Source organism: Echinops telfairi, unplaced genomic scaffold (assembly GCF_000313985.2).
Source record: "Echinops telfairi isolate 266 unplaced genomic scaffold, ASM31398v2 ScPeMD7_9;HRSCAF=40, whole genome shotgun sequence".
Taxonomy (NCBI): Eukaryota; Metazoa; Chordata; class Mammalia; order Afrosoricida; family Tenrecidae; genus Echinops; species Echinops telfairi.
Window position 1 is genome coordinate 7,059,186 of NW_022103906.1, and position 15,425 is coordinate 7,074,610.

Here is a 15,425-nt window from a genome sequence, read left to right on the forward strand (position 1 = left end):
ACGGAACCACTACACAAGTAGATCAACCTTGAGTCCCCTCTGACAGCTGTTTCTGCAGAGCTGTGTCTATACAGTACATTTCCATGTGCCTATTTGAGTACGAAAGGTTGTAACTAATAATTTTATAAAGCAAAAGCTTACAACATCAACCATTTATGCCAGAAGATGAACGACAAATGATCAATATTCCTTTTTTTTAGATGGCAGGAAGACTTTACTATAAATCTTTTGTAGGCAACCCTGTTTTTTAAAACTGCATTGGCTACACATGTATGACGATTGTCGACTGCCTGAATATTGATTTCACAGCATATTTCCTCAAAGGGAACTAGAAATATTCACAGTCATGCTGGGACGGGCAGTGTTTGCATTTTCTCTTCCATGCTTTCCCCCGTTTCCCTTTTTCCTCTGCATTTCTCCGTCCTTCATTTTAATAAGCATATACGTATAAAACAATGTATAATACAAAATTATCATATCATTTCCTCTCCCATTACAGCTGCCTTCCCTGGGCTCCCCTTAGCTCCCCACAGACTACAGGTCACTAACCTCCTGTAACCCTGCCATGTTCTTTGTGCTCTTGTGAGACGTGGTGTCGATGGGAAATTCAGGTGCATGGCAGGTGTCTCTCCTCCACTTCATTACAGATCACTGGAGGAGTTCACTCCACATCCAGGCTTCTGGCTTTCACCATCGACATAACAAATAAGAGTATCTCCACTGCAGATTTCAGAGTTTTCATTTTACGAAGTTTCTCTGATGAGTGGGAATGTCCATGAAACTTTGAGGAAAAGTGCCCTTTCAGCATGCTTTTTAAATAGGGGTGACCATCTGAATCATTACAGAGCTCTATAAAATCACTTATGTCTGGATACCACCCACGGACAGAGAGACTTAGAACATCTGAGCTGGCATGCATCTGTTTTCTTTAGAGTCCCACAGGTAACACTTATGTGCACCAGCTGAGAACCTCTGCTTAAACCCCCAGATATTCCTGACTCGTTTCTTATAAAAATGTTGTATCCTGTCTCAGTTACCTCTTCTCATTCCCACCTTTCTCTTTAAGAACATATTGATCTATACCGAAACAGATAACAAATGCTCAGTGTGATGCCCTTATCACCCAATTAAAAAAATTTAATGTACTATAATGATTTAAACCAGAAGATCACATAGAAATGATTTGGGATGACATTTCACAAAGATCATTTGGAACTTGATAAAATAAAATCTGGATAATATGTTTACCTCACTATCTCTTTTAATCCGCTCCACTCCCCCCACTTCAGCTGTGGGTAAATGAATAGGACACTCTATAAAACAAACTGAATATGAATTTAAAAATCAACTTACTCTCTTTCTCGAACTTTCAAGAAAGAATGAATAAACTCAACTTCTTTATTTAAGTAAGTTAGATGAGCAAATGAAACTAGTTGGCAATAGCTATATATTGGGCTTAGAACACACATCTCCTGACTCATTGCCATAAGTCGATGCCAACACATGGAGACACTGCATGTCAGGGAAGAAGCCCCTGTGGGTTTCTGAGACTGTAACTCTTTATGGGAGTTTCAAGTCTCCTCTTTCTCCCAAGGAGCAGCTGGTGGTTTCCAATGGTTGACCTTGCAGCTAGCAGCTGAAGGCCGAACTATTACACCACCAGGGTTCCCGCAAAGGACATTAGAAACAGGTAAAATATGACTAAAAAAGATGAGAGAGAAACAAACTGACAAAATGGAAGAAGAAAGAACCCTATTCTATTATTTACAAGTGCTTGAAATGACTTTTTCTCGTATGTTTCATGTAAATGTAACTGCTTAACTAAAGGCCAGGTAATCCTTGCTAAAAGTGGATGGGAATATAAAACATTTACTGTTCAATACTTAGGAGTTTTAAAAATTAAGATGAATTTAATATTCACATGTATTTTACTTGAAAAGAAAGTGGTGAGGAAAAATATGAAAAGATGGAAGTATAAAATTTTCTGGTTAACTCTTCACTTTTAAAAAATAATGTCATTAGATATACATGTATATTATAAAATATAAACAATAATTTAAAATGGAATTTGATATCAATGTTTGTGATTAATTTTTTTTGCTATTAAGAACATATTGTTAACATTTGTAGTTTTGGAAATATTTTAAGTCTTGAGGCAAAAGTTCATTTAAAGGCTTTGGGACAAGAGTTGGGGCAGAGCTTAGTAAAGTGGAAGCTCAGTGGGCAAAAAGATGGTCAAAGGCCTGGATTGGTACATAAGCTTCCACCTGGTGCTCAACGTAACGGTGATTGAGAAATGGCACCGGGCCCAGCAGTGCTACACTCTGTTATACATACAGGGTCACCATGAGTCAAGACTGACTCGACAGCACCTGGCAAGAGAATGATCCCTCCTATTTCATTCTAATCTGAGAGTAGAGCGATTGGTAAATAAATGCATTCCCAAGAAGAACCCCCTTCTACGTTCGAGATGTATACTTTTATAAGTATTGTTAGAAAATAATGTTGTGACTTGAATTCATAAGGTCAGAAGCTAAATGCAAGAACCAAATTTGGATTTCTGGAAACAAAAATGGAAACGAATGCTTAAAGTTGTAGCGTTCTTACAAAATATATTCCACTATAATCTTTTAACAATTGTTCTTAAATATGCTTAACAGTAGCTTTTGAATATTTTTTAAACAACTGTCAAAATATTTTCAATCGTTATTTGGCATATGGCAAGAGCTTGCTTAGTTTTAATTCCTTTTCTTCTCTTAGTTACACATGTTTTCTAGCCAATGGTGGACTAACAAATCACTATCACAAATTATCCTAAGCATGTTTTTATAGGAAACACTTCTCTGCCTGTTGCGTAGAATAATATTGAGTTGATCTTGACTCCGAGTGACCCTCTGGGAGTGAGCAGAAAGGCTCCTTTAGGTTTCCCAGGCTTTGAACCTTCATGGAAGAAGTATCATCTTGTTCTGGGAGTTAGCCATCCAACACTAAACCCATGGTACTCCCAGGCTCTTTAATCATTCTTTAGAATGCATGATTTAATAATATGTCTTATTATCCTTTGGCAAACAAGCACATGTTCTAATAACATCAATATTTCTTATCATCTCTTGCAAATATACTGATGCATTTAAAATCTTATTTGTTTTACTTTGTAATTTCCAACTAGCATTCATATAAAGTCAGACTTTCCAAGTTGCACTCTTCTTAAAGATAAAAAGGCCCCGTGATTGTGGAAGACAGTTTAAACCAGGTTAGAAGGGTGCTAGGTGTTGGCCAGTTGGTTCTCACTCAAAGCAGGTTCCAACTCGAAGTCGTCCGCTGCGAAACAGCACCCAGTCCCCACCACGCTGACAACACTGACCCTGCTAGGTCCTGCTGCAGTCACTGTGCCCTTCCACGAGAATCTCTCTCTCTCTCTTTGTCCCCTATTTTGCAAGGATGGTGGCCTTCTCCTGGGATTCCTTGATCGCTCCTGGTAACGGTGCCGAGAACGTGTGGCAAGCCTCCTGTTGCTTGCACCTTTTTCTTCACGGGTCAGTTTTGCTTTTTAACTTTTCACGGAGAGCTTTTGCAGTAAATTTGTCCAAGGCAGAAAGTTTCTTGATATTGCTTCCAAGGGCACTGCTTGTGGACCCATGGACAAAGAAGTTCTTGACTTCAATATGTTCTCCCTTTATCATGAACTTGATTACCACTTGTGACCATTTGCTGTTGTTGCTGTTACAGGGTAATTATCCTGAAGGTGGTAGTCTTTGATCTTCATCAGGGATTACTTCAAGTCTTCAAACTTTCAGCGGGTGTGTCATCTGCATATAGCAGATTATTGATGAAATTTCTTCTAATCGTCATGCCTTACTCTTCTTCCTATTGCAGAGTTTCTCATGTTATTTGCTCAGCATACGGACTGACTAAGCATGGTCAAAGGATACAACTCGGATCGTCTTGCCTGATTTTTAGTCATGTCGTATCCCCTCATTCTGTTAGAATAACTACTTCTTCTAGATAGTTTACACGTGAGCTCATTTAAGTGGTCCGGAATTCTATTAATTTGAAAATTTATCCATAATCTGTTATGCTTCACACTATTAAATGCCTTTAAGTAGCCAATATCTTTGAATACACAGGTAGTCATCTTTCTGACATTCATCAACCAATATCCATCTGGCGTCTGTAATGACATCCTTTGCTCTACAATACCCTGAATCTGGTTTAAATTTCTGGTAAGTTTCTATTTGTGTACTGCAGCAAACATTTTTTACATAACCTTAAGCAAAAATGCACTTTCTTGTGATATTAATGATAAGGTAAAATGCAGTCTCCCGTGATCGTCAAGAAGTGCTTCAAGTCTTTTCACTTTCCGCGAGCAAGACTGCGGCGTCTGCTTATTGCAGGTTGTAAATGAATTTCACAAGATTTCCAATGAACATATATGCATATATTTGAAAGTTTAAAGTAAGAATTTTCAAGGTACTCTCTGAGTAATAAGGGAAAGCTATTACCATTATATAGTATAGTTTTGGCAAAATCAGATACAATTGTGAACTAGCTACTATGGGTATGCTTAAAAACACATACGCATATCTCCAATTCAAACATATGTATTGCCTTACTTTCATAGTGAATGAGGAATCCCACACTGGAGCGGCTGTTGTCTGTGGTGAACAGGAGGTACATGAAATTCCCTGTGCTGATGAGGAACTGCGGTGCTTGAGTGCCGTGGTACTCTCCAATCAGCGGGGATGAATTTGCCGGCCCATCTCGGACTTCTAGTGTGTCGTAATTGACTTCAGTCTGAAATCTGCAAATATGTATATTGATTCAGAAGAGACATTTAAAATTACGTTAGTTTATAAGTATCTTTATATCTTTATGGATTAGTTAACACTATTGTATATGAATAAAAGGTTGTAATCTATATATATTTTAAATGATAGAATATATACTGAAATATAGTACATTTTCTGAACTGATAAACAACATCATGAGAAAGGTAGGAAATATTGAATTTTTTAATGATTTTATTTTACTTCAGCAATCACTATTGATACACATAAAAGCAGCAGTCAAGAAATCAAGTGGCATATTGCATTGGGAAATTTTGTTGTAGACAATCTCCTTAAACTATTAAAAATCCAGATATAACTTTGAGCACTCAAGTGTATATGACTCAGAAAATGGCATTTTCAGTCTCCACGTGTACAAGGGAAAAATGGACAATGAATAAGGAAAACTGTAGAAGAATTGGTGCCTTTGATTTAGTGTGTTGCCAAGGAAGATTGACTATCCCATGGACTGTCAGAAGTATCCATTTGCCTTAGGCAATGTAGCCAGAATGGCCCTTAAAAGTGAGGATGGCATGCCTTTGTCTCACATGTCTGGACACGTTGTCAGGAGAGATGTCATGTTTGGTAAAGTAGATGTCAACCAAAGAGGCAGACCCTCAACGAGGATTACTGCCACCCTGGCGGCCACCACGAACTCAAACACAGCGGCCACCACGAACTCAAACACAGCGAAGACTGGAGGAACGGCATGACTAGACAGTGTTGCTGCTGCTGCACAGGGCATGGCTACGAGTCAGAAAGGACTCGAAAACACTTCACAACACCTTCTCTAAACACCCCCTTTCCTCCTGAGATGCTGCCTTGGACAGCACAAGCACAACATTGACCAAAAAATCAGCTGGAAAATACACATATGTGAAAAATATCAGTTTTCAAAATCAAAGACATAAACCAAAAGTTTAAAAATGAGAATGTATCGATCATTTTGCATTTTCACACTATTGTCCATGCTTCCTATTGAACATGCTCAAGGGCATTTTAAAAGGGGCATACTGAAGTACAATGGTCTCTTCAAGGGGGAGGGTCATTCAGAATACTTGACAATATTTTTAACATCCTTCGTAACATAATTTATCATGTACCGTTTTAAGTTGCATTAACTCCTTGAAGACACTAGACTGGTATTTACCATATTGCTACTTCAGAAACTAAATGATACTTTAGTGATTTCAAAAAGAACAGCTTTAAAAATGTGCTTAACTTTTCTTCCAAGAAGGACTTTATGCTTCCAGAGAATCTGGCTCAAGATTATTTTTATATAAAGTTGCAGCCCCTTGGGAACCCTTTATGCAATGAAGGTACCATTTGAGGCACTGGGATAATTTTCTAAATGGGCCCATCTAGTCCTCAAAGAGCTAACCCGGTTTCCAAGTGTCTGACTGTACTCTGGGAACAGCTTATCCATTGTAAGCTTGTGACTCACTCAGTAACTTTGAGCCAAAGAACTTCATTGAAGCCTAGACCACTGTCCCCCATGCTTTGCTTTGAATATTGCTGATGACAATGCAGATAACTTGAGAGTGAGATCTCCCTTACTCTGTTTCCTAGCAGATGGCAACAAAAAGGATGCTCAAACCAATTGTCTTTTTTACCCTTTTAAATTGTGTACATTTTTCTTAGCATAAAAGCATAATAATCATATATATTTGCACCTAATTAGGTTAGTACTTTAATCTTCATTGTTTCATAGAAGAAGGGAAACCATTTGTGTGGCACCGAGTTAGTGCACTTTGCAGAGGAAGCACCATCCTTGACTATTCTGCTTATAAAAAATGCTCTAATTTCTGTTTACTGAGTTCAAATGCACAAAGACTGGATACACAAGAACTAAATTGTATTTTATGTATGTGCACCCAAATTAGTCTCTCTGTTCTCTTTAGGAATAGGTAGGACTGGTATAATGTACACAACAACAACAACAACAACAAGATTTCCAGTATGAATTCAGAAACAAAAATTTCAATGCTTTTCACTATCTGGCAGCCAACTACACACTATATAATAGTGTTGACAGTATGGAATTTTTAAATTGTATGTAGGAACACATACTTTATTAGAATGTCAATGTGTAAACTAATACGGCATAATTTTAGAGGAAAATAAGGAATGTTTGAAAACATCAGATATATTAGCTATGTGTGAATGGAATTTAATAAAATATCACAGTGCATAGTTATTGAAAAGAAAAGCTTTGGGAAATTTTAATGAATAGCTTTGTTCAGGCAAGTGTTGAAAAGTTGTATAAAATTAATTTGTAAAAACATCATTTTTATTAAATGATTTCAATTTGTTGTGCTGTTGGTAACCAGAGCATGCTTGTCCTCCCATTCCAGCATACCCTAAAATATGAAGCATACATAAATTAAAATTGAATTTGTTGAACAATTATATAATTACATTTTTAATATTGGTGATGAGTATATATAGAAACTCACTCTTTGGTAAAATAGATAAAGTTAAAGTGGTCTTTTCTTCTGGGGATTATCCTATTAGAGATGATCATTATCTTATCCAAAATACATAATGATTGTAAGGATCTACATAGAACCTCCTCTCTGGGGGTGGACAACAGAAAAGTGGGTGAAGGGAGACATCGGACAGTGTAAGATATGACAAAATAATAATGATTTATAAATTATCAAGGGCTCATAAGGGAGGGGTAGTGAGGAGGGAGTGGGGAAACTGAGGAGCTGATACCAAGGGCTTGAGTGGAGAGCAAATATTTTGAGAATGATGAAGGCAATGGATATACAAATGTGTTCGACACAATGGAAGTATGTATGGATTGTGATAAGAGTTGTATGAGCCCCCAATAAAATGATTTTTTTAAAAAAGATGCAGACTTGGAAAGCCACTGGAGCAGTTCTAACCTGTCCTACAGATTTGCTAGAGTCAGAACTGGCTCAGTGGCAGTAAGCTTGGAGTCTGGTACCTGGGCAAACACATTCATTAAATTAAAAATCTACGGGAGTACAAACAAGAAAAGAAAGAAAATGATATAGCTATGTTTAATATCTTGAAAAAATATAATATTCAGAATATTAAAATAAAACTTGATGTAGTCAAGAGAGTTAATATTAGAGAATATTCAATCATATTTAGAGTTTAGGCTTTACATATTCAAGAAGGATGATTACTTTGATAATAAAGTATATTATAATATTTAAAATATTTTTAGTTTTCAGTTGTCTTTTGATTTCAATGCTGAGACAAGTGGGAAAAATTTATCAAGCAAAATTCAGAAGGTTTTTGTAGATGATCAAATATCACATAAACCTGTGCCTCATTTATTGACTCTTTTATCTGGCATTTTGCATTCATGAAAATAGTAAAAACCTTACTATCCAACTATTTGGAGAATTAACAACATACATCTGGTAGTACAAAAATGCCATGGTGCATGGTAAGAAAAATACTGGTTGTGAAGTAGGGTTATGTGTCAACCTGACTGGGCCTAGATTCTCAGTGTTTTTGCAACTATCCAATAATGTAATTTTGTGGTTGTGTAATGAGGTATAATGGATGTTATGTGATGTGTAGTCATCCATTCTGTGATTTGATGTGGTCATCTTCCATTTTCACATAACACCAAGTTCTGTTCTTTGGGACCTTACTGTGCTAATGAATAAGGAGCGGTTGTATTAAAATTTCAGTTAGAGTGTTGTTCATATATTCTTAAAAACACTAAATGAGAAATAATTAATAATAAATGGGTTGCACCCACTCTGTTGCCAGCTCTATGGTTTAAAATTCCTCTCAAGTTACCATCATCCTGACCCAACATGTAGAGGTATTCTGCTGTGCTGCTTCCAAAGGGTCACAAGGCACTATATGTAACCCAAAGAGCTTTCATGTGCAAGAAAGAGCGAACATAATTTGTTACATCTGCAGGTTATGAATCCAGAGTTTGATATTGTGAGTCAGATACTGTGATCTCTGGGAAATTGTCCTCAGGGACCAAGACTCCTCTCTACATTCTGCAGAATTGTTCTGACAATCATTCCCAGGGGGGTGCAGGGTTGAGGGATTTAACTGTTGAGTTAGAGGAAGAAAATTCAGAAGGAACAAAAATAATCAAATAAAGGCCTAATTCAATTAAAGTGAATTCCTTTTGGGGAACCAATAAAGATATGTGACATTTCTAAGGACTAAGATATGTTTAATAAAAGGATTGAGTATTAATGATTCCTAGGTTCATATTAAGAAAGAAAAATATTCTGTTACCTGTCAAAAGTTATTTTTATGGAGTGTCCTGGTTTTGCTTCAATTATCCATTCGCAATTTAAAGAATCTTTATAATATCCTGGCCATCCAGGAGGCAAAATGACTCCACTTGAAGCTGTCAAATGCCCACCACATGGTGCTAAGAAAGAAAATATTGAGAAAGTCATGGTATTAATTAGGTCAAATTAAACATATGACCATAAATCATAAACTTCAATGGAAACAGAGATTTATTTTGATATGATGTATTCAAATTATGAAGCAAAACTTATTCCAAAGTAAGCTTTAAACTCACTGAATACAGCTCTATATATTCTATCTGGAAATTTATGCATAATGCCACCAAGCAAAATTATTTTCATCTAAAAGACATGATACAATTGCTGTGTGCTATACACTTAATGCCACCACTTCTCTGTCAGTTTGTCTTACTGCACTGTGGTGGCTTGTGTGTTACAGTGATGCTGAGAGCTATGTCATGGGTAGTTCAAATACCAGCAGGGTCACCCAAAGTGAACAGGTTTCCCAGAGCTTCTAGTCTAAGAACAAACTACATAGAAGAAACAGGCTTTCCACCTAGGAAATATTAGTTACTGAAAAACTTATGAATCACACTGAAACGCTGTCATAGATAGTGCCACAAGTTGAGCCACTCAAATAGGAATTCGCTAAAAGTATGATTGAGGAAGAGTCACTTCCTCCAAGCAGAGTTGGCCATGGAGATATGGTTGCAGTAAAGCTTTCAAGACCTTGATTTGTTGATAGGGCCTTGCTCAAAATGAGAAGAAACAGGTTCAAACATCCATGAATTGGAACTTGGAATGTCCAAAGTCTGAATTTCAGAAAACTAGACATCATCAAAATGAAATGGAATGCTTAAAAATCAACATCCTAGACGTTCGTGAGTTGACATGGACTGGTATTAGCCACTCTGAATCAGAAAATCCTATGATTTACTATGCGTGTAGATAAGACAGTCAAGAAGAATGGCATGGCACTCTTTTTCGATGAGGACATTGCAAAATCAATCTTGAAACATAATACTGTCTGGGGTAGGATTTTTATCTATCTGCCCTCAAGGAAACCCAGCACATAAAGTTATTAGTCAAATTTATGCACCAACCACTAAAGCTAGTGATGAAGATATAGAATAATTTTACCAATGTCTTCAACTGAAGTTGACCAAACATTCAATCAAACATGTAATGAAGATGTGTTGGCAATTATTGCTGATTGAAATGCAAAAGTTGGAAACAAAAAGAAAGGAATAGCAGATGGAAAATATGGCCTTGTGATAGAAATAAATTTGGAAATCACATGATAGATTTTTACAAGATCAAAGACTTTATGGTAAATATATATGAGTATATTTAGCAACACAAACAATAACTATACTCATGGACATCTCTAAAGGGAATACACAGAAACCAAAATGATTACATCTGTGGGAAGAGATGATCGAGAAGCTCAAAATCAGCAGCTGAAACTAAGTGAAGGATGACTGTGGAAGAAACCATCAATTGCTCATATTTTAGTTCAGGTTGAAGCTGAGAAAAACAAATCCACGAAAGCCAAAATATGACTTCCATTCTATCCTCCCTGAAAGTGGAGAACATCTCAAGAACAGGTGGGGTGCACCGAGCACTCATGACAGAGGGGTGAATGATCTCGGGAATGACATCAAGAACATCCTTTACGAAGACAGAAAAGGACCCCATAGAGGCAGGCAGGAAAGATCAGTGTGTATGTCACAAGGAACTTGCTAATAATTTTAGAGGTGCTAAGGCACCTAGAAGACATGATAATGTCAGAGGGCTGAAGAGAAATTTTTATAGGGCAGCTTGAGAAGAGAAAGGAAAACATCAAAATGAAATGTACAACAATTAGAAAATGAAAAAGAATGCCAATGCATTCAAGTGTGTGGATCATAACAAACTATGGATGACCTTGGGAAGAATGGGAATTCCAGAACACTTCCTTGTGCTACCATAGAAACCCGTACATGGAAGAAGAGGCCATTGTGTGAACAGAACAAGGGAATGGCTTAAATCAGGAGAGGTGTGAGAGCGGGTTACATCTTGTCACCCTACTTATTCAATCTTCATGCTTAGCAAATCATCGGAAAAGCTGGATTATATGAGACAATGTGACCTCAGGATCAGTAGAAGACGTATTAACAACTTGTGAGATGTAGATGACTCAAACTTGCTTGCTGAAAGGGAAGAGGATTGAATCACTTGCTAATGATGATCAAAGATGGGAGAGACCAAGATTCTCAAAACTGGACCCATAGGTTACATCTTGATCAATGTAGAAAAGCCTAATGTTGTCAAGGATTTTTCTTGCTTGGGTCCACAATCAATTCTCATATAAGCAGCACTTAAGAGATCAAGCTACATATTTCATTTGGTAAATCTGCTGCATAAGACATCTTTAAAATGCCGAAAAGCAAGGAGGTTACTTTGAGGACTAAAGTGCGTGTGCCTACCCCAATTCACAGTATTTTCAATTGCCTCACATGCATGCAAACATTGGACAAAAAGAAAGATAAAAAACAGATGCCTTTGAATTCTGGTGATGATGAAGAATATTGAAAGTACTATGGAGTCCCAAAAGAATAAACTAAAATCTCCTGCAAGTAGGGCTCTCAGAATACTCCTGAGAGCAAGGATGATGAGTGTTCACTTCAAGTGCTTTTGGCATGTCGGGAGAGACCAGTCCCTGGAGAAGGACGTCCTGCTTGGTAGAGTAGAGGGGCAGAGAAAAAGGGAAAGACCCTTGACAAGTTGGATTGACACAGTGGCTGCAACAAGGAGCTCAAGCATAAGGATCATCATGAAGATGGCAGAGGACCAGACAGTGTTGACCTCTATGCAGTCCATTTCACTTTGTACAACTTCTAATTCCCCTACATCCATATTTTGTACATTCCTAGTTCTGATTATTACTTGATGCTTGTAGCGGTTTCTCTGTTTTTGAGTAAGCCACACCAAGAAACAAAGGTCCAGAAGACTACCCCCTCCGAGTCATGAAGGCTCACTTTCCTAGGAGAAGGCAGCTCTTCCTTTGCATTGTTTGAATACCTTTTGACCCGAAGTGCTCATCTTCAGGCCCGAACTCTGATAATATTCTGCTTCTGTTCATTAGCACTTCAGTATCTGACAACATTTTGATCCTGTCTCTAAGGTTTTCAGCGGCTAATTCCTCAGAGTAGACACCGTATTCCTTCTTCAAGTCTCTTTTTTAAATGGAAGCTCAACTGAGACCTGTTAATTTTGAGATCCTGCTGCAATTTGAAATAAAGGCTTGAAAGTAAACAAGCAGCCATCTAACCCAGAAGCAACAAAGCCCACATGGAAGCAGCACACCAACATGTGTGATCATGAAGGGCCGAGGGGACCAGGTTTGGACCAAAGGTGGGGGGGCGGCGGGGGGAGGGAAATCATATCATCGTGAATGAGGGGAGTGCATGATGGGGACCCAATGCCCATCTGTAGACAACTGGACACCCCTTGCAGAGGGGTAGTGGGGAGGAGATGAGTCACTCAGGGTTCAGTGTAGCAATAATGAAACTCACAACCTTCCTCTAGTTCTTAAACGCTTCCTCACCCCAACTATCGTGATCCCAATTCTACCTTGCAAACCTGGTTAAACCAGAGGATGCACAGCAGTACAGATGGGAACTGGAAACATAGGGAATCCAGGACAGATGAACCCCTCAGGACCAGCGGTGAGAGTGGCAATACCGGGAGGGAAAGGGGTGAGAGGGTAGAAGGAGGGGAGAAAAGGGGAACCGATCACAAGGATCTACATATAACCTCCTCCATGGGGGATGGGAAACAAAAGTGGGTGAAGGGAAACACCAGGCAGTGTAAGATAAGATAAAATAATAATTTATAAATTATTAAGGGTTCATGAGGGAGTGCGGAACGGGGAGGGAGGGGGAGGGGAAAAAGGAAAATGAGGAACTGATTCCAGGAACCCAAGCGGAAAGCGAATTTTGAGAATGATGAAGGAAACGAATATTTAAGTGTGCTTCACACAATTGATGTATGTATGGATTGTGATAAGAGTTGTATGAGCCCCAATAAAATGATTAAAAAAAAAAAAGAAATACCAGTAACATATAACCAGTAAATACTAGCATCACAGGAACACACAAGTCACCACAGAATGACAAACTGACAAATGAGTGGTGGCCAACCCACGTTAGCAAATTCCAAAATGTGTTCCATTGTTAGTTTTTTGTTTGTCTTTCATTATATCATTTGTCTTTTTTAGTATTTTTCCTATTGTGATTCATAACTTCACTCAGCACCAAGTTGTCCAGGCCCATCCATATCATGAGGCGTTTCATAATTTCATCATTGTTTTTAATGATGCATAAGAGTCCGTTGTGTGTATGTATGTACCAACGTTTCTTTATCCATTTTTCTACTGATGATCACAGGTTGTTTCCATCTTCTTGCTGTGATCAATGTGTGAATATATCTGTTCATTGATGATTCTTCTTTAGTATAGAAACCCAGCAGAGAGATTTCTGCATCACGTTTCTGTCCCGTTTTTGAGTTAGTGACACATTGATTTCCACAGTGGTTGTACATATTTGCTGTCCCACTTGCAGTGTTTGAGAATTCCAGTCTCTCCACAACCCCTCCAACATTTCTTATTTTCTGTTTATTTTTTCCTTCATTATCATTTTCCCTTGTAAGATGGTATCTTATAGCCCTTTCATATCTTCGCTGATGTTTCCATGGGTCTTTAATTGTGGGACTGAGAAAAATGAAGTACTTGATAATTTATGTATTATGGTGTCACTTATTGTCCCAAGTGTAAGAGCTGTTGTTTTCTTCCTGTTGTGGTACAACCCATACTAGATGCTGTAGGCCTTGCTCTTTACCAGTAAGTGTTTCAAATCGACTTCACAGGCTGGTATCATCTGATAGCCAAGTTTGTTAATGAGTTTCCCTCTAATCTTGATGTTATGCTTTTCATACAGGCCAGATTTTCAGATTATTTTCTCAACATACAGATTGAATACACATGGCGGAAGGATGCAAACCTGATGCATAACTTTCCTAATTTGAAACCAGGTACAATCCTCTTGTTTGGTTCGGTGTGAGGGTAATTAGGTATTCTGAAATTTCCATGATTCACAATGTTATCTATAATTTTCTCTTATACATACTACTGAATGTATTTGCATAAGCAATAAGATAAAAGTATATTTCTTTCTTTTATTCTTTGCTCTCAGCTAAAACCCTCCTGACATTATATCTTTCAATCCACAACTCCTCTGAATCCAGCTCGCTGCCAAGGGAGCGCTGTAGTCACTTTTGACTTTCCTACAAGAAAATATTACTTGTGTGACAATAGAATCTTGTTTGACTCAACTGGAAAAGACTCCTGAAGGTCAACAAACAGACCTAGGCTTTTCTTTTTTTGTTTGTCATTGGTTTTTTGGTTGTTGCTGTTTTGTTTTTCTTTTCTTTTGTTGCTTTGTTTTGCTCTGTCTTGTTCTTGTGCATATTATTATCTCTGCAGGTCTAGCTATATAAGATAGGCAGGATAAACAATCTGGAGGAGAAAACAACAGAACTGAGGGTTTTGGGGGGGGTTGTGGGAGGGGGAAGGGGGAGAAAGGATTGGGTGTTAAAAAACCAAGGGACAAGGGAACCACAAGTGATCCAATAATTCGTGGGAAGGAGAGTATATGAGGCCTAGTAGGGATTGATCAAGGGCAATGTAACTGATAGGGATTACTGAAACCCAAATGAAGGCTGAGCATGATAGTGGATAAGAGGAAAGTAAAAGGAAATAGAGGAAAGAACTAGGAGGCAAAGGGCATTTATAGAGGTCAAAATACAGACATGTGCATATTTAAATATATTTATATATGATTGGGAAATAGATCTATGTGCATATCTTTATAGGTTTAGAATTAAGGTAGCAGGTTGACATTGGGCCTCCACTCAAGTCTTCCCTCAGTGCAAGAACACTTTGTTCTATTAAACTGGCATTCCATGATGCTCACCTTCCCGGCATGATTGCTGAAGACAAAGTAGGTAGTTAAGCAAATGTGGTGAAGAAAGCTGATGGTGCCCGGTTATCAAAAGATATAGCATCTGGAATCTTAAAGGCTTGAAGATAAACAAGCATTCATCTAGTTGAGAAGCAACAAAGTCCACATGGAAGAAGCACACCAGCCTGTGTGATCATTAGGTGTCTATAGGATCAGCTATCAGGCATCAAAGAACAAAAAACCATATCATTGTGCATGCGGGGGAGTGAGGAGTGGGGACCCAAAGCCCATCTGTAGGCAACTGGACATCCCCTCACAGAGGGGTTACAGGA

The 15,425-nt window shown here is 38.1% G+C and overlaps 1 protein-coding gene across 1 annotated transcript in view; it reads right to left on the bottom strand.

The window, feature by feature from the left end:
- The window catches only part of CSMD1 (CUB and Sushi multiple domains 1), a 2,262,799-nt gene that overhangs the window by 462,553 nt on the left and 1,784,821 nt on the right, over nt 1-15,425 (bottom strand). The window contains exons 16-17 of the mRNA XM_045286696.1: nt 9,072-9,210; nt 4,614-4,801 (exon numbers count right to left, since the gene is read on the bottom strand). Of these exons, the coding sequence (XP_045142631.1) occupies nt 4,614-4,801; nt 9,072-9,210 (327 nt within the window). The remainder of the gene's footprint in view (nt 1-4,613; nt 4,802-9,071; nt 9,211-15,425) is intronic.